Here is a 24,317-nt window from a genome sequence, read left to right as displayed (position 1 = left end):
TTTTAGAGGACATTGTTTTCCAAGGGACGTCCTAGCCGGCTTTAAATTCATATAATTTACGTTTGACTCTAAACTCTTGCTTTTATAATTAAAACAAAGATAATGATTCATAACCCCCAAAATTGCTAAAAAGAAAACAATAAGTAAATTCAAACGACGTATTACAACGAATAAAATAATAATATTAACAAAATAAAGGCGCTTAATAAGAAAAATGATAAATTCCCCCCCCCCCAAAAAAAAAAAAAAATAAATAAATAAATATATATATATATATATATAGTATAAGTAAAAAATAAACTTAAAATAAATACATTTGTACAAACATCAATAAAGACAGAAAAATACCTACAGAATGGCAAACAGCACAAAACCAAACGAAAAGGGCCCCGGAAGCAGTCTACATTTACTATGACAAAAAAGTACGTACAGAAAGGTAACAGGTAAACCTTGACAGGGGCAATGTAATGATATTGACATTACAATTAATTGCAAGAGACCGCCTTTATACCTGCATCTGTTAATCCCCTTATTAACACGTTTATTCTAAAGTATTTTGAAGATACATGGACAATTTGCAGTATATATATACATGTAAATAAGTAACCAGATATCAACCACACTGGTAAAACTGGTAAACATTCATTTCATTGCATACATACTTATTCATCCTTAGCAATAATTTTGCATGAGTGCATTTACGATCACATATGTTTAGTATTTATTTTTTTCTCTCTCTCGTAAAAAAGATATCAATCTGAATTTATTATTTGAAAGTTTCAAATAACAAGAGCATGATGACGTGAATTCAAGAGAAGCATCGTCTGATGAAAGCCACATTTAAGGTGAGACAAAAGCGAATTCGCTCATCGTGGCATTTTTATAATAAAGATGTAACATTTGTTCTATTTTGAATTCTTGCTAAAAATAGTCCAAATAAAACTTAAACAAATAGAATGAATCAGTGCTTCATTTTTCAAGGTGATATACATGTATTGATATTATTAATATTTCTTATATAATGGTCTGCTAGAAGAGTTGTTCTAATTCGACAAAACTTCTTCGACTAGAAACTCCAGCAAACCTTACAATTTCAGACTCAGAATACAACCTGAAGAACCAATATAGCCTTTTTAACAGATTTTAGTATTTTTTTCGATGTATGAATTTGTATATATAGATTCAAACAAGGAAAACTAATCCCCTAAAGAATTGAATATTTTCATTTCAATTTTGGATTAATGTTTGGTAATTTTGTTGTTACCCTTATTTGAATAAAAGCAATTTTCCGAATTTCGGTATGCTATGAACATGCTTCGAGTTGTTACTTTTCATTTGCAGATATTTAAGAATTGCAAGATTCTTATAAACATTTTTTACAAGAAGTTTTTAAATTTATCAAAATTGGTTACTTGATTACTCATTCAAAATGCTGTAATATTTGATCGACGACAAATTTGTCCAGTGTGGAGTACGCATTTTTCAATAAACGATCGGCATTCATTCTTATGACGCCGACTTTATAGCCGATCTGCCCCCTCCCCCCAAATAAAAAAATCATTAATTAGCTAGATCTCTTAATCTCAGTTTCCGCTATATAGATAACGTATTATCGTTAAAAGATTATAGAGTAATCAAGGGAACCAAGGTTATAGCGGTAACCAAAAGAATGTATTCCAGGGACAAAGACCAGACATGGAAAACAGACATACACAACAAAGAACATAAAGTAACTAAAATCATACATACAAAGTAACAAAAGTAAATGAGCAACTCGGACTCCACTAAAAACTAGGAGCATAGATCAGGTGCATCGGTAGGGTAAGCGTCCTCTGCTTTTCTAGAAACACCCGCCGAGTTTTTCATAAAAAGTCAAGCGCCCGGGGTAGACGAAAAAGGAAAGGAATACTATGACACATTAAACAAATCAGTTTTCATGGCGCAGATTGGTACACCGTAACGATCCACGAGTTCATGATGACGACCATAAAACGTTTGTAGTGATGACTTCAATTTTGTGGCAACATAACCCTGTTCCAAACACCTATTTGTCAGAAGTCTAGCGCGATACAAAAAGTCGTAGTTTCGGCAAACTAAGGCATAACGTATGAGTTGTGAGATAAACACTGTATACACAAATAGTGAAACTAGAATAAACAGTTAATCAGAAAACTTAAAAAACCGCACAAACACTCTAATATACTGAATATCTTATAGAGACTGTTCTAACATACATTCATTCATGGATGAAGAATGATATATTGGAGTGTAGGAAATGATCAGCAAGGAGAGGAGTACAATGTGCCATATGATAATTTCGAAAAGTTTTGTGAGTGACCTATATTATCTGAATTTGGTTAACTTTCAGTTTTATTGGGTATATGGTTGGTAGAAAGGACCACGGGAATTCGAAAGTAATAAAGCTAAAACTGTTTACAAACAAAGCTTCACTTTATGCAAAAATTCAAAATATTGTATTGAGTAGAAGCAATAATAGAATAGATTTGGAAAAATGTATAAACTTTTCCTCTACCATGGACGACTTTTTATGAGCAACTCGGCGGGTGTTTCTAGAAAAGCAGAGGACTCTTCCCTTACTGGTGCCGCTGTCCATGTTCCCAGTTTTCTTTTTAGTGGAGTCAAGTGTGTTACTTTGTATGTATTATTTAGGTTACTTTATGTTCTTTGTTGTTTTTTTTCTGTTTTCCATGTCTGATCTTTGTCCCTGGAAAACATTCTTTTGATTTCCGCTAGAATCATGGTTCCCCAAATTACTCTTATACTATATAATAAAGAATTGTTAATATCTATTTTTAAACAATACTTAATTATATGACCATCATTTTTGGAGTTGTTCCAAAGAGCTTAGGTTAAACGATTTTGTCATGACCTTTTTCTTCAAAGTCCGAACTAAATAACATTACAAATGAAACGGCAAATTTTAAATTTAGATAAGGTCACATATACTTATTCACGATAAGAATTTCGATAAAAATGGCAAATATAAAACTCTAAGTCAAGAGACTAGGTTTTCTTGTTTAATTCGAATAAAACGTTGAAACAAAACAAATTATAAAAAAAAAAGAAACAACAACCAAACATATATTTATACTGCAAAAAGAAAACAAATATTGCACAGACATTGCAGACAACATTTATCACTTAAGGTTTTTGTAAGTAATTGTATATGAACTTAGAATGATCAAATTGATAAATAAATAAGTAAATATGTTCATTTCTACAAAATTATATGAAATAAGAAAGGTAACATTTGAAATTGAGTAAACATATTAAATCAGTATGTTTTGTTTGTGTTTTTTATTCGTAATTCGCATTTGGTTCAGAAAACAAAAATATATAACCCACTGAAATCGAAGAAGTGTTGATCGTAAAATAAGATATAAAATATGGAATCCAAACCCACCAAAAAAATGGAAAAAAAAAGAAAGCAAAATGTAGAATTAAACAACTTATCAATATAATAGTTACAAACAAGGAAAAAAGTAAAAAAATATAATATAATAACCAAACATATCTCTTTCTATACTTGCATCTGTTATCTCCTTGTTTTAATGTAATTTGAATATCCATGAACAATTTGCAGTTTATAACTTATTAAACACACTACTATAATCGTAAATCGTAAACATTCATTTCGTTATACTTATTGAACTTTTGCAATATTTTTGGCATGAGTGCGTTGATGAGCTTATATTTTAAGATTTTTCTCAGTAAAATAAATAACCCAATTTGAGAATTTTTTTAAAGAAGAAATAGAGACTGGTGAAAGTACTATTTAATGCAAGTAAGACAAAATAATACCGTGTACCAAATCCTTTTCAAAACATTTGACTCTCTCATCGTGGCGTATCATGATCATAGTAAAGACGTAACATTTGTTTGGTTTTGATCTGTTTCTACAAAAAAATTAAATAAAAACTTAAACATGAGTAGTGAAGAAATATCACCCTGGTATCTTGATAGAAGTGCTAGTTTTACCACGATTTCATTCTTACAAATATTTATGGATAAGTTCTAGTACATTTTCTCCAAAAAGTAATCAAGGAAACCAAAATTCTAGTGGAAATCAAACTATAAACGATTAAAAAAAAATTATAATACGATTGATGAACACTTAACATAGCTATAAAGTATATACACAATTATTATTGTATTGTACAATTTGTAAAAGCAAGTAATTTAAAACTTATGAAAAACAATGATTTTCGATGGATGGATTAGGTATGATCAGTTTATCATCAGAGACGTAAAATAACGTTATAACCTAGCTGAGGTTAATGTCTTATTTACTCATTTACAATGGGCATGAAAATATTTTTTGACATCAGACACAATTTTATAACGTACTTGTTGCCTTTAAATACCAATATTTACTTAAATAAAAATGTTAACACAATTAGTAATTAAAATCGTTGAGATAAAAGTTACTTAAACATCCAAGCTCATTTTCACTTTGCTGTGAAAAAAGAACAAAAAATATAATACACAACATTTATGTCTTATACCTCTTGAAACTTGTAACATTCCCATTTAACCGTGTTTCATGTCCGTGTATCGTGTGTTTCGTTGGATTGTGTAACGTGCAGTGTGGGATTCATTTGCGCGTGCCTATCGTGTGCGTGCTTCGTGCTTCATTCTTAATAGATTTCCTTTCCTCTTTCGAATACCCCGGACTTGACTTTTTATCAGCAACTCGGCGGATCTTCCTGGAAAAGCAGAGGATGCTTACCCTACCGGTGCACCTGGTCAATGCTCCCAGCTTTTCAGTGGATTCCGAGTTGCTCGTTTGCTTTTGTTACTTTGTATATATGATTTTAGCTACGTCATGTTCTTTGTTATGTATGTCTGTCTTCCATGTCTGGTCTTTGTCCTTAGATTACATTCTTTTGATTACCGCTATAACCTTAGTTACCTTGATTACTCTTTTATGTCTGGTCTTTGTCCCTGGATTACATTCTTTTGACTACCGCTATAACCTTGGTTCCCTTGATTACTCTTTTGGTTTATCAAGCAGCGTTCTTCTTTGTTTCCAATGCAAAAAATAGTGTTCCTTTAACATTGGAATTTGGAATGAAAACATGTCATTAAGAATTACTACATATAGAAATTAATTGGTTTCAGACAATGGTAAATTTTAAATGTAATAGAATGCTGCAGAATTTTATTTTGGCCTTGCGAAATTACAGGGCATTCATATTTGTTCGAGGTTTTTTTTCAGATTAAATTCAATATTTCAAAACTGATAAAACAGAATCAAACATGTAATAGTCAGTTCAAAACGTTTTTGTTAACTTTCGTAAACGTCAAGTTTACTTATTAATTGAAATGGAAATGTGCCATGTATAATTAAAACGTATACTTTCCATATAAACAATTCAATATTTTTGTCATACAAAAAGGTTAGATTAAGAATATTTTACCCAAACTTTATTCAAGTTTAATATTTTTATACTCAATGAAATCGTTTTTGCATACCATGTATAATGAATATGGACACTTTTCATAACAGTGAATATTTTTGTTTTAAACAAATAAGATGTTATCATATTATTTTTATTATTATTTACAATATTTGTAAAGCGCCAATCTAAACTACATTTACTCTAAGCGCTTTACAGCATAGAAATGATATACAATACAAAGTAATCAACACCTAAAATTATACAAGAGAATGAAAATAAAAATATTATTCAGAACCATAGTTATGTATATTAGATATCAAATAAAGAAAAGACGAACACAAAAAAATTACGAACTATGTGATTAAAGTATAATTAAGTATTAAAACTTTATTCAAATACTATAAAAATATAATACAATTACTGAATCGAAAATGAATTTAAAAAAAATGGCAAAAGTCAAAATATCTAGGATATAGGTTATATATTAATATTTAATCATTTAATTGAAAGAGTAATCAAGGGAACCAAGGTTATAGCGGTAATCAAAAGAATTTAATCCAGGGACAAAGACCACATATGGAAAACAGACATACACAACAAAGAACATAAAGTAACTAAAATCATACAAACAAAGTAACAGAAGTAAATGAGCAACTCGGACTCCACTAAAATCTGGGAGCATGGATCAGGTGCACTGGTAGGGTAAGCGTCCTCTGCTTTTCTAGAAACACCCGCCAGGTTGCTCATAAAAAGTCAAGTCCTGGGTAGACAAACGAGGAAAGAAAACTATGACCCGTTGAATAAATCAGTTTCATGGTGCTGATGGATACACCATAACGATCCACTAGTTCATGATGACGACCATAAAACTTCTGTAGTGATGACTTCAATCTTGAAGCAACATAACCCTGTTCCAGAAGCCTATTTGTAAGAGTTCTAGCGCGATACAAAAAGTCTGCGTAATTTCGGCAAGCTCTGGCATAGCGTACGAGTTGTGATATGAACACTCCATACGCAGGAGCCGAAGGGATGTTGCCACAGATGAAAGGAAAGTTGACAATTCGGAATGAAAAGTCATAACGTTTGTCGTTAAGTTTGGTCAATAGTTTTCCATTACCATCGATTTGTAAGTGTAGGTCAAGATATAAGGCTGACTTCACAGTGTCTGTAGTATCCTTTATTTCAAGTTCTTTTGGGTAGATGCGATGTATCAAATCCCCGAAATTAGGATTGTTCAAACCTAATAAGTTTTGAAATACGTCTTGAAATAAGAATTAAAAACAATAAAAAATGTAACCATTTAATAAGTAAAAATCCAAAACATAACATTACTGTGTTAAAAATACCATTGATAAAATAGAACATCAATAAATCATTATAACGTCAAAATTTATAAAGATCATCATAAGCTGTCCTAAAAAGACGAGTTTTCCGTCTGGATTTAAAAATGTTAATATTGTCTAAAACTCGTAGTTCACCGGAACTTTTTGTTCCATAAAGTGGAAGCTGCCTTGTTGAACCTACGATCACCGTACGATTTCGTTTTCAAGTGTCACTGAGTTCTGGGAGCGTAGTGATCTTGATGGGCGGTATAGAGTCAGAAGTTCTTGGAGATATGCTGGAGCTATACCATGCAGTGCTTTAAAAACGCATGAGTTTGTATTGACACCGGAATTGAACAGGTAACCAGTGTAGGTCAATTAACACAGGTGTTATGTGGTCATATTTCCTGTGTCGTGATATCAATCTGGCAGCAGCATTCTGAACTCTTTGAAGTTTGTTCTAGGCACTATATTTCACAGCAAATAAAATTGAATTGTCTTAATCCAATCTCGATGTTATGAGGAAACACGCTAATGTTTTGCAAGCACTGTCCTAATGTACCAACGAATTCGGTCAATCTTTCTGATTTGAAGTAAACATGACTTGGATACAGCGGAAATGTATTGTTCCATGCTTAATGACTTGCCTAAGTGTACACCAAGGTTCTTTACACAAGTTGCATCTGACACTATCGTACCATCAAGAGCTAGTTGACACTTCTTAAATTCCTTGAGTCGATGTTTCGGAGCGAAAATTAATTGAGTCTTATCTTGTGAGAGCTTTAATAGATTGCTCTTCATCCATGAGTTGTTGTCGCCAGCGCAAGCTTCAAGTCGTGTGAATATTTCGGACTAGTTGTCAATTGGTTCAATTACTAAATATATCTGCGAATCATCAGCGTAACAATGATAAAGCATTTCATGTCGTCTGCAAATTTCTCCGATAAGCTTAGAAAACATACAATAAAGTCTTGGACCCAAAACAGATCCCTGCGGATCAATTAGTTCAATTAGTTTCAACGTCTGCACTGTCACTCCCCATCTGTGTCATACTGAGACCATAGCGGATCGTTTCAATCTTGTTAATGAAGAATGTGTTAAACTTGTTTTCTTAATCGTAACGACACTCATGTTTAGGTAGAACACCTTCGTTGGAATTGCCAATTAAATTGTTTGTAAGTTAACCAGTTGTTTTTGATCATTTCCACATTAAGAGATTTTGCCTTAGAAATAGTCTTTTTAAGTTTCGAAAAGCTGAACAGTAAACGTTCAACATTTAACTTTGTAAATCAATTTATATCAATTTGTAAATCGATTGTCAAGCCTGTTTTTCTCATTCGACGTTCCGCCTTCCGACACTCACGTTTTGAATCACGAAGGTCTGGCGTGTACCATTCACTATTATTTCTAACCGTGATAATTTTCGAAGCAGATATCTAAAATCGTTTTTAACTTGGAATTGTAAATGTTTACTAGCTGCTCCACTGATCCTGAAGACGTGTTGAAAGCAGAACGTTGAATGTCAGATTTAAATTGCGGCTATAACCATATCTTTATACATCCGACACGAAATAGTCTCTCGCTTTTTTGGTGGTTTTCAGATTTTGAGACGTGCAGACACTGAATAGTGATCACAGGTAGGCGTACCTTTATTATCGCAGATACCCGGATCCCGAATCGACGGTAGCTTTAGCATCCTAGGGCAATGCTCCCTTATTATTAGCACATCTAAGGTATGTCCATGCATGTGGGTAGCACCGTCGACATGTTGTGAGAGTCCACGATCGATCCGATAGTATTTGTAAGAAAAATTCTGCGCATTGCCGTCATGTGAATCATTGACGTGATAATTTAGGTCGCCCGCAATGATTAATTCTTCTGGTTTGACGACAAGTTGGTCCAGAAAGTCTGACCGCTGTTAGAAAAAGGTCGAAAGTTTTAGTTTGTTAAATTTTGATGTAGGTGGGCGGTAAATAACACAGTCAACAACGGATGTCTTTAGAGCTAAGGATGCATTCTAAAAGCTCAAAGTGTGTAAACGTACCTGATGGTTTAACAATGTCTAGGTTGATATTGCTATTATAAACAACGCGACTCCACCTTTCCGCTGTTTTGTCGAGGAACACTATGAATTTTATGAGTATTTAGGAGGAGTTAAGAAAGTACAGTCTTGCCAATATTTGTCCCGTGTCATGTTTCAGTTAGTGCCAAAATATCTATGTTGTTATCAAAAATAAAATCACTTATTGACAGAGTTTTGATTTTCACTGATCTTACATTAAGATAATGTTCACTTATTTTCTGTGGAGCAGTTCTAGGAATCTTGATTAAATTGTTCAAATTTAATGCTGAAACAGGACATTTATTATCTGTTTCCCTATACGTGACTCATGTTTCATTGGAAGCTTTTGAATTGCTATATTCTTATTGGTCATTGATCTTTAGTTCTATTAAATTGCTATAACATACACCGGGGCCATGGTATTTGAATTTGGTTCATTTGTTGGTGTTTAACGCCCGAGCAGCAATATTTCAGCTATATTCAGGCGATGAACATGAAGTTGATGTTAAAATGAACATGAAATGATGATAGAATGAAAAATGGGATGGGACACAAGGATAATGGGGTCGACAAATTTTGATTACCACTGGAAATAGGGAGAGGTGGATAGGGTCGGGCAATTTAGGCTCCTGTGGCGGAGCCCTGCGGTTTCTACTCCGGGAGAATACCACAGTAGGGTTTTTTGACGTGACATCTTTCTCAACACGATGCACTACTATGGTTTGCAGTCAGGTTTTTCGTATTATAGTCTGACATCCCCAGGATGTAGCACACCAGGAGTACCCCTTTCACCATCTAGAACACACAACCCAGTTGATCTGTGGACAGAGTGCCCAAGCCTCCGGCTAGGTTCTGTGCACTATTTAGTCGCCTTTTACGACAAGCTTAGCGCTGCTGCAGACCTATTCTTCTGACACCCGGACCTGCACGGGTCATTTGAATTTGGAATCCTATGAATCTACTACAGTTCGTATTTGACGTTGTACGTTTCTGCCTCCTTTCTTTCCTCGCCTTGTGCGATTGAAGGGTTTCACGAGTGCTGGACTGTATTGGCAATTACGAGTTGTGCATGGACGGTGCACAGTTGATTTTGTGTAGTTTATAAATAGTCTAAACACACTCGATGAATTCATGGCTGATTGATTACTATATGTTGTTTACTAATGGAAATAATACATTTCACTCTAAATTGTCAATTGATGCCATCAGATTTGGAATATTAGTTAAAATACCTGAATTATTAATTCCTTTTTCATATTCAGAGGAAATAGATGGTGTCGCATCGGTCAAAATACTTTATTACCTAAACATTATGTATATATTACCCCAAGTTTATAAAATTTCGATATTTTTTTCTCTCCAAATTTTGACTCACATACTCTTTACACTACGTTGTCACATGATAAATTGAAATTTCGTTTGAAAGGATTAATTCGTAAATCCTTTGCTGATTTGAAAAGATATGTTGTTCTTGATACAAATCCATATATTGTTTTCTAAATCATCACAGAAGGGTAAAGTATGCTATACAAAAAATAAGTTTTGCGATATGCTTGATTTCCTCATTGATAACATATTTGTCACATTTGGAGGAGCTATTTTTCAACAACATGTTGGTATTCCATTGCGCACTAACGTGTTCCTCTCCTAGCCGATTTGTTTTTTTATATTCGTACTAGACTAAATTTCTTCAAAATCTCGTAAAGAATAAAAATAGAAAAGATACTAAATCCTTTAAGTTTACATACAGATAAATAGATGATGCATTGTCTTTCAACAACCCTCTTTTGGTTACCGTTAATATATCTACCAGAGCTCGAGATAAAGGAGATTGCAGAAACAGGCTGTTCTGCATCTTTTTTGGACCTACATCTCGATATGGTGTTTATAATTCACAATTGGTTCGCTACGCTGGTGATACTAACTACTCTGATACTTCATGAACGCCACGAATACCTGTGTTACAGACTCCTGAATCAGGGGTATGAAGAAATGTGTCTCAAAAGGTCTCTCACCAAATTATTTTATAGATATCAGTGCTTCGTTGAAAAATTCTAAGTTTCTTCTAAAATAATAACAAATGATTGTTTTTTTGTATATTGTTCTTCGTGCTGATGTGGCCTCAGATTTACCACTTTGCAAATGCAAATGCTATTTAATCACCACTGGTATATTCACGCCGTAATGGAAGAGTGAGGTTTAGCGCCGTAAAACAAGATTTAACCCATCATTTCGGTTGAAATACCTGTACCAAGTCAGGACCATTGCAACAACATCTGCTCCGCTGGTGTAACATCTATTTTGCCAGATTGATTTTTTACTTGACTTGATTATGGATCGGATTATTGTTCGGTAATTTTGTTTTTACCCTTATTCACAATCCTAGACCAATAAAAAATGTTTTCGCAAGGTATTTTTAAAAATATTTTTACACTTCCAGACCAATGTTTTCGCAATGTATCATGTAAGATAAAAATAGGCATTATTAAAATCAAAAACATATGAGCATTATGAAATTATTTACCATCTATGTGTTTATTAAAGTTTAAAACACATAAATGTAAAACTACATGTACGATGTAGCAACCAATATATTAGAATATTTCAGAACAGACATACACTATATCATCTATTATATTAGTTTCGTTTCCCAAGTCTATTTCCGAGATATACCAACAACAGAGATGAGTATTTACGGCAAACACGATCATTCGTGTATCGTGCTTCGTGCAACGTGTTTCGTGTGGCTTTCGTGAATCGTACGCGCGTGTACGTGTTTCGTGGGAATTGTGTGCGTGTTTCAAGTACTTCGTGTGTTTGGGATTTGGAACGTTACATGCTTCAGGAGGTGTATCTGTATCGACTTTAAGTACAGCTTTTGACTTGACTTTGACTTCCGTTTGCATTTTGTTTTACAGTAAAGGTTAATTCATTGATTTCATTGAATTATCGCCATATAACTGTTTTTAAATTTGATATAAACTAATTGTCATTTTCATTTCTGATTTCCAAAAAAATATTAAAAAAAACACAATACACAAGTATATAAAAATAATGGTAGTGAAAATTGAAGTTTAATGATTTTATTTCAACTTCTATTAATTCACAGTGATAAAGATACAAACAACGAATGTTTTGTTAAAATTACATTTAGAAGTCGATAATGGTTTCATTGTACGTTTTTCATATGTGATGTTCAAATATTAAAACATTTGTAAAAATGCATATTACATGATAAACAAAATAACGCTAGTTTTTAAAGCCTCGACCTCCCTATCGTCATTGTGATATTTTCTGTTTCGACTTCAAAAATACGATTATTCTGTATTATTCCTAGTTATCATATGTAGATAATATTCATATGTTTAATAAGATGAATCCATAAATGGAACAATATCCTCATGTTAACAATGGAAATCTAAGCGTCTTGTAATTATAGAACATATCAAATACTTTCTTTTTTTCTAAACATGTAAAGCATATGATTTTATGCACATGTTCTACATTCTGAATTCATGAATTCTATGATTTTGTACAAAATCTAATCAGAAGTGAAGTATATGAAATAAACAGTTACGTGTCATTATTACTTAAAAAACATAATTTTCGTCTTGTCTATTCACTTGTAAGATCATTAAACATTTAGAAGACCTATTCTATATCTTTTAGGATTGCTGCCTGCTTCTATCACAATATACCAGAAACAAGAAACCGTATTGAAAGAGGTAGGTTTAGAGCGCTTTAAAACCTGGTGTTATCCGTCATTTTTAATCGGAAATGCCTGTATCCAATCAAGATCTTTGTCGTTGTTCCTTCCTATTTTTCCCTTGTTTTGTATCATTTTACATGAAGAAAATTTATACTGGATACAAAGTAACACGTCTAGCCTCAATTTTAGCTTCTAAAGGATTTCATACAATAATTTATACAAAAAAAAATGCATGAGAAAAAAACTCCGTCCGTAATATCATAATCAGGGTGTTTACTGTATACCAAATAATTGATGATTTTTGTTGTGACTTGCCTTAATGTTGAAGAGTAATCATGGGAACCAAGGTTAAAGCGGTAATCAAAAGAATGTAATCCAGGGACAAAGACCACACATGGAAAACAGACATACACAAAAAGAACATAAAGTAACTAAAATCATACATACAAAGTAACAAAAGTAAATGAGCAACTCGGACTCCACTAAAATCTGGGAGCATGGACCAGGTGCACCGGTAGGGTAAGCGTCCTCTGCTTTTCTAGAAACACCCGCCGAGTTGCTCATAAAAAATCAAGTCTGGGATCAACAAACGAGGAAAGGAAAACTATGACGCGTTGAATAAATCAGTTTTCATTGTGCTGATGGATACACCATAACGATCCACGAGTTCATGATGACGACCATAAAACTTCTGTAATGATGACTTCAATCTTGTATCAACATAACCCTGTTCCAGAAGCCTATTTGTTAGAGTTCTAGCGCGGTACAAAAAGTCTGCGTAGTTTCGGCAAGCTCTGGCATAACGTACGAGTTGTGATATGAATACTCCATACGCAGGAGCCGAAGGGATGTTGCCACAGATGAAAGGAAAGTTGACAATTCGGAATGAAAAGTCATCACGTTTGTCGAAAAGTTTGGTCAATAGTTTTCCTTTACCATCGATTTGTAAGTGTAGGTCAAGATATGAGGCTGACTTCACAGTGTCTGTAGTATCCTTTATCTCAAGTTCTTTTTGGTAGATGCGATGTATCAAATCCCCGAAATTAGGGTTGTTTAAAGATAATACGTCATCTATATAGCCGAAACTGAGATTGAAGGATCTAGCCAAACGATATTCTTTCTTTTTGATCAGATCAGCTATAAAGTCAGCCTCATAAGAGGGACGGAATAGGTCAGCAAGTTAATGAGCACAATTTGTTCCCATTGGAATGCCGACCGTTTGTTGAAAAACACGTCCACCACAAATATGTTGTCGATTAAAAATTCCAGCAATTTGTAAACATCTTTCCCTGTATATATGGAAGATGATTTGGAATTATTTCTTACACAGTATGAGGAATCTCTACCAAGAACTATACATTTGTATCTAGGTGTACCATCTTTTTTGGGAAAACAACGATGTATACTGTTTTTAAGTCGGGATTTTAACTGAGTATGGGGAATAGAAGTATACAGTGTTGTCAAATCATAGGTTTTAATGCTATTATATTCTGATTGTCTCCAAAAGATCTTTCGAATTTTTCAGGATCCACATTGAATTAATACCACTACGGGAGTAACAAGTGTTGTGGTAGGACTGCAGACCCTCTTTGACAGTTGAAGTTTTGAAAGAGGTTTGGTGGTACATTTTGCAGATCCAGCTATGAAACGTTGTTTGTATGGATTCTTGTGAAGTTTAGGAATCCAGTACATAGACGGTAAATCACAATCATCGTCCTTGGTAGAGAGACCAACAGAGGATAGCACAGATTTATGGTTTTCCACAATCTCTTCTTTGGAGAGAGTGGTAGCACTATAGGTCTTATCACTGCTATTATTTTCTACCTCTGATAATAAACATTGGATATAAATCGTTTTGCAAACAAAAAAAAATGTTGTTTTGGGCTTTGTCTGCTGGTAGGACAACATATTTGTCATGTATAATAGACAATGTTTTTGCTACATCGGGGTCTTTGAAAACTGAAGTAGCCTTGGCACTCATTGACCTACTTAAAACTTTCATTCGATTCAAAATTAAAGACCTCACGGCGTTTAACCACTCTGACAGAGAATCATTGTCCTCTTATTCTCGTTTTGTTCATTTTCTTGCATAGTCCTCGACGGCATCCATAAGAACTTTAAAGTTATAATTCCTATTTATGGAGCGTGGTTCACGGTACTTGGGACATTTAGAAAGGATTATTTTCGATTATGGTTAAATCTCCCGTAACGACGTGACCAGAAGGACCATATTTGAATGGAGAAGTTTTGCAAGAACAGTCAGGTGGTTTAGCCTTGAAGTCCTCAATCTCGAGATTCTGCAATAGCCTTTTATAATTGAAAATTTTGGATGCGATGGGTGAGGTATAGGAATATGAAATGATTGGTATGGATTTGTCTTTGAAATATGGGGGAATTTTGTTGGTACCGTTTATGTGATGGAGGATGTTATCCAAATTAATTGCATCTATACCTTTGTTGCCAAACGGTAGTGGAAGAAATGATCGTTTTTCTTCATCTTGACTTTTAACACAAACTGGTTTAAAGAGTCTGTGGAAACCAATATCCAAAAGATGGCAACAAGTCTGTATAATGATGAGGTGGGGTCAGAAACAGGAGTGTCAAGACTTATTTTGTGAAGGGAGTGTAGTAGAGTGAGAGGTATAGAATAACGTTTGGTTCTAATGAGATGAAGTCCAAGAGGTTTTTGTATGAAAGGAAGGAGACCATCTATGGAGACATCATGTAACGTAGGTGACGTATAGTGGCGATGGCCATGACTTCTTTCCCGTCTTGGATTTTTGTTAAATAAATTCATCACATTTATGCTATTGTTATATTGGCTTGAAAGGTTTCCTTTACTTTTGATGTTGTCATTTCATCCGTAAGGTATTGCAGTACCTAGTCTGTGTATCCAGTACTCCTCTCTTCCCCTACGATAGTTTTTACTTAGAACGGGACTGTTCGTAGGATTGTAATTTTTTTCTAAAATATGCACTTTCATGGAGATAATTGAATGATCTTGTTGATTAAAGTGTTGATAAACTGTCGGGAATTTGGTGGTGTTAATTCCCGAACGATGACCGCACATTCTTTTATTTAATTGTTCTTGCGTTTCTCCGACATATATTAAACCACATAAGTTGCATTCTAATCCATATATTAAGTTTGTTGATTTGCAACTTAAGTCATCGTGACTTCTTGTATGGAAGGTTTGTTTGTAAGGGAACTGGAGAAGTAAGGGTCGGTTATAAGAATGTTGCATGTTTTGCAATTTTTAATACCACATTTTGATATGGTACAATGTGGTTCGTCATCGTTGTAATCAAATATATCTTTTAAAGTGATGGAACATGGTTTGATAATTTTAAAATACCCAGAATTTTTGTACTGGAATAGATGGGCTGCAGACTGAACGTGTACTTTTAGTTGAATTGGTCGGGGACTTTCCATACTAGATGTGAGTGTGCTAAGATTCCCATCTGGGGACACCACATACTTACAAGACAACAGAGTGTCCGATCTGCTGTCAGGTTTGGACCTTTTTATACTGGGCGACGTTCGATCCAGTTTTTCTTTTATTCCTCTTGTTAAAACCATTAATTTAAAAAAAATGTATTACTGGATTGATACCTTCGGGGACAAAATCCAAGAGCAGAGGTATCGACCCAGTGATGTGAAAGAGTAATCAAGGAAACCAAGGTTATATCGGTAATCCAAAGAATGTAATCCAGGGGCAAAGACCAGACATGGAAAACAGACATACACAACAAAGTACATAAAGTAACTAAAATCATACATACAAAGTAACAAAAGTAAATGAGCAACTCGGACTCCACTAAAAACTGGGAGCATAAAATGAATACATTTTGGAAAACGAATTGTTCTGATTTTTTCTTTAACACGCTCTTGATCAAAAATTCGTTCTACGTGTAGCGTTTTATTTTTGTTCTTCCGTAGTCTCGTCAGGTTGTTCCTTGTTCGCACCAAACAGACAATTTATTTCATTTTCACTCGTTGAAACTAAATTGGTTGCTGGAATATCGAACTTACTGTTGATAAAGTGGGAATTCAGTTGCCATTGGTCATTTTGTATTCTCTGATTTTGTCTGGAACGAACGAGAAATATGGGTTATAGTCAACAAGGTTCTCTTTGATGTCAGTATTTTTTTTCATATCTCGGCAATGCATCGGGAATTTGCACTTTTAAACAAAAAACTGCTTAATCATTGACATCCATCGTTCTAATATAGCCTATTAAAATTTGATACAGTTGTTACATTCATCTTCGAATGAATTTCCTCTCAAAAAGTCAAAGCAATGTTAGATGATTTCTACCATGCGTAACAGTTTTAATTTTTTCTGTAAGAAACAGGTTTGAATTTCCGTGCAAATATTCACTTTGGGCTTTATCTTAGTTTTTGCGTATCGTATCCATAAATCGTCCAATTGGTTTCCCCTACTTTTTTCGCAACATAAATACCTGAATTATCTGTATTAACCTTTTCAGCTACGTGGTCTCTTAATTCCCTTGATTACTCTTTTACATTTATAGCACCTTTTGAATCCCATCAGAAAATGGAACTATTATAATCGCAACGACGATTGTACGAACTTTCTGAATAACTACGACCTCATTCGACGGATTTAATAATTTTATTGATACTTTTCGATTAAGTCGTAGAATTACCACCGACGTTTCCATCAACGGCCCTTTGCCATATGAATACTTGTTTTTTTTACACATACACCCTGTACATCTGCAGTTACGTAATTTGGTGCTCTTGTAATCATGATTGTCTCATATTTAGGTTGTAAACTTAACCGTTTAGGGATCTTTACATTAGCATTATTCATCTTGTAATTTTTGCAAGATCTAGTACCATATTTTATATTCAATTACCAAAGTCTTTTTCGGTTGGGCTGGTTTCCATGATTATGCTGTATATTTATTTTGCATACCCATTGCCATGTTATTAAAACTGTCGCAATAGCCGTTCCTATTAAAATCAATCTTTTGGTGACTTTGCCTCTTACACATGTAACATTGGTCCCTACCAATCCTAAGAAGACTACCATCTTTGAGATGTATCTTTGGTGTTTATCTTAGAAATTGGCGTGGTTGGCATTTGAATTTCCTCTCTAAGTTCAGAAACCTCTGATTTTCGGTCCAAAACATTCGACTGGCCACTACCTACATGAAAATCATCCTGACCAGATTTCTTGTCACTAACGCGCTTGGTTAGAATTTGAACTGGACAGTTTAAAGCCCTCTGCGTTTTACCATGTGATAGAAATTTTGAAAATTTTACTGTGCTTAACACACTAGCCCCATGACCGCTAAATGAACTACACTCAAATCATTTTGTTTGAGCCCCCTTTAGAGTTGAACCATGTCAATGCAGGTCCCCGGAGATAAAGATGAAATGCGGCAATCATGAGTTTATCGTCATATTCATTTAGCCTATGTAATGAGACAAACTACTCAAACCCATCAAAAAACGTTTGTTCGTTTTCGTGCAAGTATCTTAAAAAATCATTGCACCTTGCTAATCGTTCCATGATTGTGTGAATTATTTTTCAAACAAATAACCTACACAAATAGCTATAAGAAATTGAAATACGTCACAGGTAGACGTAGACAATAATTGCAGTGATAAGACCTATACTACTTCCACGCTCTCCAAAGAAGAGCGCTCTTTTGGTCTCTCTACAAAGGACGATGATTGTGATTTACCGTCCATGTACTACATTCCTAAACTCCACAAGAATCCATACAAACAACGGTACATAGCTGGATCGGCAACATGTACCACCAAACCTCTTTCAAAACTTTTAACTTCTATACTCACAGCTGTCAAAGAGGGTCTGCAGTTCTACCACAACACTTGTTACTCCCGTAGTGGTATTAATTCAATATGGATCCTGAAAAATTCGAAAGATCTTTTGGAGACAATCAGTTCCAGACTATTTTCAGAATATACAGTCCCAGTATGGAATAAATCTCCCACTTGCCCCATACCCCAATGTCCCATACCCCATTCCTCATTGCCCCACACTCCTTTCCCCACTGCCCCATCCCCGATCCCCCATAGCTCCATCCCCCATTGCCTCATCCCCCATTGCCACATTACCATATTCCCTATTGTTCCATCCCCCATTGCATCGACTTTTTTCCGTAGTCAAATGCCTTTACCCATTCCGAAAAGAAATAGTAAAGTAAATGTTTGATCAAACACATATAATGGATAAGGATGGAAATTTTTTTTTGCAATCAATATTGATTTTAGAATCTCGCCGGCGAGTTCGAGAATTACCGAAATCACGCGATATTTGCATTGTTTACATGTATTATCGACACTCAGAGCTACATGAGAAATAATCATGCATAATATTCTTAAAAATATAGATATATGTATAAATTGTGAATGAATTTGTTTTTTTTAAATTATTCTTAAAAATGTTAAAATTGTCCAGATAAGGTTTTTGTTGATTGTTGTTCTACATATATTTCAAACCAAATTCTTGAACATGAGATACTTTTTCCAAATTAAATGAGTACCAACACATAAAATTATCTTAATGGTCTTAAATAATAGATGACGTATTATCTTTAAACAATCCTAATTTCGGGGATTTGATACATCGCATCTACCAAAAAGAACTTGAGATAAAGGATACTACAGACAATGTGAAGTCAGCCTCATATCTTGACCTACACTTACAAATCAATGGTAAAGGAAAACTATTGACCAAACTTTACGACAAACGTGATGACTTTTCATTCAGAATTGTCAACTTTCCTTTCATCTGTTGCAACATCCCTTCGGCTCCTGCGTATGGAGTATTCATATCACAATTCATACGTTATGCCAGAGCTTGTCGAAACTACGCAGACTTTTTGAATCGCGCTAGAACTCTAACAAATAGGCTTCTGGAACAGGGTTATGTTGCTACAAGATCGAAGTTATCATTACAGAAGTTTTATGGTCGTTATCATAAACTCGTGGATCGTTATAGAACTTGAGATAAAGGATACTGCAGACGCTGTGAGGTCAGCCTCATATCTTGACCTACAATTAATAATCGATGGTAAAGGAAAACTATTGACCAAACTTTACGACGAACGTGATGATTTCAGAATTGATTTATTCTACGGGTCATAGTTTTCCTTTCGTCGTTCGTCTACCCCGGACTTGACTTTTTATGCGGAACTCGGTGGGTGTTTCTAGAAAATGAGAGGACGTTCACCCTACCGGTACACCTGGTCCATGCTCCCAGTTTTTAGTGTAGTCCGAGTTGCTCATTTGCTTTTGTTACTTTGTATGTAATGTTTAGTTACTTTATGTTTTTTGTTGTGTATGTCTGTTTTCCATGTTTTTGTCCTTGGATTGCATTCTTTTGATTACCGCTATAACTTTGGTTCCCTTGATGACCCTCTTATACTTTGTGCACACAAATGAACAAAAAAGTGCATTAATCAATATTAGCTTCTAATATGATTTTACACAAACAAGTAAACAACAGAAATATGCAGATGCTACCGGTAGAAAATGAAGAGATGAACTGGAATATTTTTATCCGATAATAGGAGCAAACACAAATTTCCAGATACATAAAATACCGTGATGTGATAAAAAACTACCATTCAAAATACAAATTAAACACTTAACATCACCATTTGTAATATTAACTTCCTCCTTTGTCTATTTCTTTTGACTACTATTCAGAGATTTTTCAGTTCGGAAATTTTGCTTTTTCCATTTATAATTCTAAGAAGCTGATCATGTATCATTAACATTTATAAACACTATTACTGATTATTAAATGACATTTTTTTTTATATCATTCAAGAAAATAACTGATATACAATGGTGAAATATGATTAATTATTTAAAACTTCTCAAATGAATCTAAACTTTGGACATTGGTTGTATTATTTCCAGTAACTTGTTTCCCCGTAAACATACGAACAATGTTGATCCTCGCCGTGCATGCTATGCATCTACATAGTACTGCACTAGCAAGTAAGATGGTAGATTTGCCTCACCCCGTTACTCTTCTTATACGTACTATATACTTGGTGTGGCTGTATTTGCATACTGCTACAGATCCACTATTGTCTTACTCGATACCATCAGAGGTTGTCCTATTCAGTAGCATGTACTAATGTTCGCGCTCTAGATTTACTTACGAGGAAGTATCACTCGATAAACGAAAGCTATATTTTATATAGCCTAGTTCGTTGAGTGGTCTAGAACGTTGCACTTAGTACAGGCGGTGTTGCCATAGATGTCAGATAAGAGAAGGGGTTTGAATCCCGCTGAGACATGACAAAATTTGCATCGCAAATTTGCAAGCTCCAATTGATTTTACAGTTGGGTTGTAGTTTAGACGTGATATTTGTATATATTCATATTTAATATATAAACGTCTCAAAATGTGACGACTCCATTCGCAACACTGCTCCATCGGATCAAATTGATACAGGGAAGATAATGTAAGCATAGAATGAAATGAAAAAAATTCCATTGATGTTAGAATTGTCAAATTTGCAAAGCAAATTTTTGGTCGTTTCCTCCGTGGGACTCGAACTTGTACCTCTGTGACATCTATGGCAACACCGCCTGCACAACGTCCAGCGCCCGAGACCACTCGCCCTGCTAGGCTATATAAAATATAGCTTTCGCTGGCCGGGTCATTCCTCCTTGTAGGATTAATTTAGGGCTACCACTTAGTACACAACGTTTGGTAGTACAGGCAGCTGATCTAGGTGTTCTTATGCAAGATAAAGGATCAAAACTAACGATACATGTCACAAAAAATCGATATTATACAAATGTCTCTGAATGTTACAACTCTATTCGCTACCCTCCTCCATCGGATCAAATTGATATAGGAAAGATAATGTAAACTAAATGAAGGGTCTGAAAAATTCCCAGGCGGTGTTGTCATAGATGTCACAGCGGTACTAGTATAGAATAGTAATAAACGTTTTTTAGTTGTTAGACAACTTTTTAAGATCCTTTCCTAAATGATTTTCACCAGACAGGTTAGAATGCGGTTAATTTCTAATTACTATAAAGTAAATACAAGCTTAAATTGATTTTCAGCACATAACTTCAAGGAGATAAATAATAATCAGGACTTATCAGTCTTTCAATCGCCATTAAAAACACAAAAAAATTCGAATTATAATTCTTTTCAGTTTGCCAATTTCACTATTGTATTTATTTTGTTACAATGATATGATTCTTTTGAATATGCGATTAAACTTTGTCTATACATTTGTGTTGTGAATGAAGAATACCACCTACTCTTTGCTTCAAATACTTTTGACATACGTTATTGAGATATACTTATCTAGGTCAATTTATTTGTTTCCCATGGTTGGACAATAAACTTATTGTATCAGTAAAACTAAGACTATTACATCACATTAACAGGTAATAGAATGAGGAGAAGAACATACAGCTGGATATATTTTGGAATGTTTTTATTGGCTATACTGATTTATTTTAAGAATGTGGTAAGCTCTCATCTATAACACTTCACTGCAAACTAAGCAAAAGCAAACTGGACATCTTTAGCTTTGAAAATGTAAAAGGTTATCACCCACCTTTTTATTATGTTTAAAGAGTAATCAAGGAAACCAAGGTTATGGCGGTAAACAAAAGAACGCATTCCAGGGACAAAGACCAGACATGGAAAACAGACATACACAACAAATAACATAAAGTAACTAAAATCATACATACAAAGTAACAAATGCAAATGAGCAACTCGGACTCCTTTAAAAAGTGGGAGCATGGACCAAGTGCACCGGTAGGGTAAGCGTCATCTGCTTTTCTAGAAATACCTGCCGAGTTGCTCATAAAAAGTCAAGTCCGGGGTAAACAAACAAAGGAAAAGAAAACTATGACTTTACATTATAATGTACCTACATATTCATACTACATTGTAAGTAAAGACAACATGAATACAACTAGGAACATGATATTCATAATCCGGAAACAAACACTAAATCAAGAAAGCAGACAAAATACCACATATTATTCAAATTAATAAACAAAACAAAAATATACCATATATTATTCAAATTAATAAAAAAACAAAAATATACAGGAACTCAAAAGCAAATGAACAACTAGGAACCCTCTGGAAACTGGCAGGATTGATCAGCTGCTCTACTACGCAACCTAATTTTCAAGAACAAATTGATTATTTAGCGTCAAAACCGCGTTTAAACAAAAGAGGAAATCTACGACATTGTAAACAAAAAAGATACAGCAATATTTTTATGTAAGTAAAAAGGTAAGTTTACCATAACTGTGAAGATGAAGTACATCTCAAACATTCGTATTCAGGACCTGAAATTATTTCATGATAAGATAAAACATTATATGATACTTTGAAGAAAAACTAAATTAAATGAGTACTTATGTTTTTCGTTATATGAATTCATAGTTGACTTTTCTTTATTAAAGGATCCATATTTACCAAATCCAAATATCGATGTCAATCTTTTGGGTATAAATAGAAGCGCTGGTGCTGATCTTAGAATCATAGTTCTTACTTTAAATCGACCAAAATCTCTTTTGCGACTACTTCGGTCGCTGAACAGTGCAAACTACTTTAATGACACCGTTGTTCTGGAAATATGGATTGACAGATCTTTAAGCGGAAATATTCATAATGATACACTTCAAACTGCAAGTGAATTTGAGTTTACCAAGGGCAAAAAATATATATATAAGCACACACAAAATGTCGGATTGTATGGTCAATGGATGGGCACATGGCAGCCAACAGAAAGTACAAAAGAGATAACAATCATTTTTGAAGATGATGTATCTGTTTCCACTTATTTCTACCAGTATCTTAAAAATGTACATGAGAAATATAATCACAGATTGGACATAAATGGATTTTCGTTGCAGATTAATATTAAACATGGAAAACAAGATGAATTCCTAAATGTGTCCTATGATAATATTGTATTTTTATATCCAGTTTTAGGTACAAGCGGATTTTCCCCTAAGAAAGAAAACTGGATAAAATTTGTTGATTGGTATAAGAAGGAAAATAAATATACTTTACCACTAGTTCCTAAAGTATTTAAACCTACGCAGTGGTATACAAACTTTATTCATGAAAAGAAAACACACACTATGTGGACAATATGGCATATACATTTCGCCAACCTTCACGGAGAGTGGACACTTTACCCTAATCTTAGATTTAAACGTGCTTTTTCTGTAAATTGGATGGAAAAGGGGCTACATTTGGAACAAACGATTCAACGAACAGATAATATTCAACTACAAAATCACTGGGACATGCGTTTGGACGACTTACCTGATGATCCTATCTTAATTGATACTGATGGTAATCAAGTTTGAGCATTCGTTGTAGCTTAATAAACCATCAACCAATGAAAGTTACCATTAAACTTTATTTTTGTAGATGTAATTTGTAAGTTTATTTTAAAACGAAGTAGCTTCGAAGATTACGCTAAATTTTAGAAAATTTAATAAAGGGTTTCTGAACAAATGTGGTTGACTTAATTTTGACTTGAAAAAAGGCGTTTGCAGAATTATAAGTAGTCCTTTTTGTAATTTCAAAACGATTGTTTTGAAAAAAAGAAAAAGAAAAAAAGAAAATTGTTTGTATAGAAAACACAATCAAATAAATCAAATCAAAAAGACTCAAGCCATCGGTACATCAAGCCATCGGTACAACCAGCCATCAGTACATCAAGCCATCGGTACATCAAGCCATCGGTACATCAAACCATCGGTACATCAAGCCATCGGTACATC

At 34.1% G+C, this 24,317-nt stretch overlaps 1 protein-coding gene across 5 annotated transcripts; it reads left to right on the top strand.

Moving 5' to 3' along the window:
- The first annotated feature begins 735 nt into the window (after window positions 1-735).
- On the top strand, window positions 736-24,317 carry LOC148596424 (uncharacterized). Of its 5 annotated transcripts, none has more exons than XM_088564562.1 (4): window positions 736-845; window positions 12,477-12,532; window positions 21,942-22,024; window positions 22,983-24,315. In XM_088564562.1, exons 3-4 carry the CDS (start codon window positions 21,950-21,952, stop codon window positions 23,895-23,897), a joined length of 990 nt encoding a protein of 329 aa, XP_088420688.1. In that variant the 5' UTR covers window positions 736-845; window positions 12,477-12,532; window positions 21,942-21,949; the 3' UTR covers window positions 23,898-24,315. The 5 variants fall into 5 exon arrangements, with proteins under 5 accessions (XP_088420688.1, XP_088420687.1, XP_088420690.1 ...); XM_088564561.1 differs by lacking the exon at window positions 736-845 and adding an exon at window positions 3,685-3,805; XM_088564559.1 differs by lacking the exon at window positions 736-845 and adding an exon at window positions 9,813-10,789 and having other exon boundaries at window positions 22,983-24,317.

The sequence above is a fragment of the Perna viridis genome, unplaced genomic scaffold, assembly GCF_037379345.1.
Source record: "Perna viridis isolate PV_CMFRI_1.1 ecotype Kerala unplaced genomic scaffold, ASM3737934v1 SUPER_16.21, whole genome shotgun sequence".
In the NCBI taxonomy this organism is placed as follows: Eukaryota; Metazoa; Mollusca; class Bivalvia; order Mytilida; family Mytilidae; genus Perna; species Perna viridis.
The sequence above is the reverse complement of the archived record's forward strand: the minus strand, read 5'-3'. Positions and strand labels throughout refer to the sequence as shown.

Coding starts and splice junctions, on each gene's coding strand:
- LOC148596424 (XM_088564559.1), top strand. CDS start 10,566: ATGATGCATTGTCTTTCAACAACCCTCTTTTGGTTACCGTTAATATAT. Junction 10,790..12,476: donor TACAGACTCCTGAATCAGGG/GTATGAAGAAAT, acceptor TATATCTTTTAG/GATTGCTGCCTGCTTCTATC. Junction 22,025..22,982: donor TGATTTATTTTAAGAATGTG/GTAAGCTCTCAT, acceptor TCTTTATTAAAG/GATCCATATTTACCAAATCC.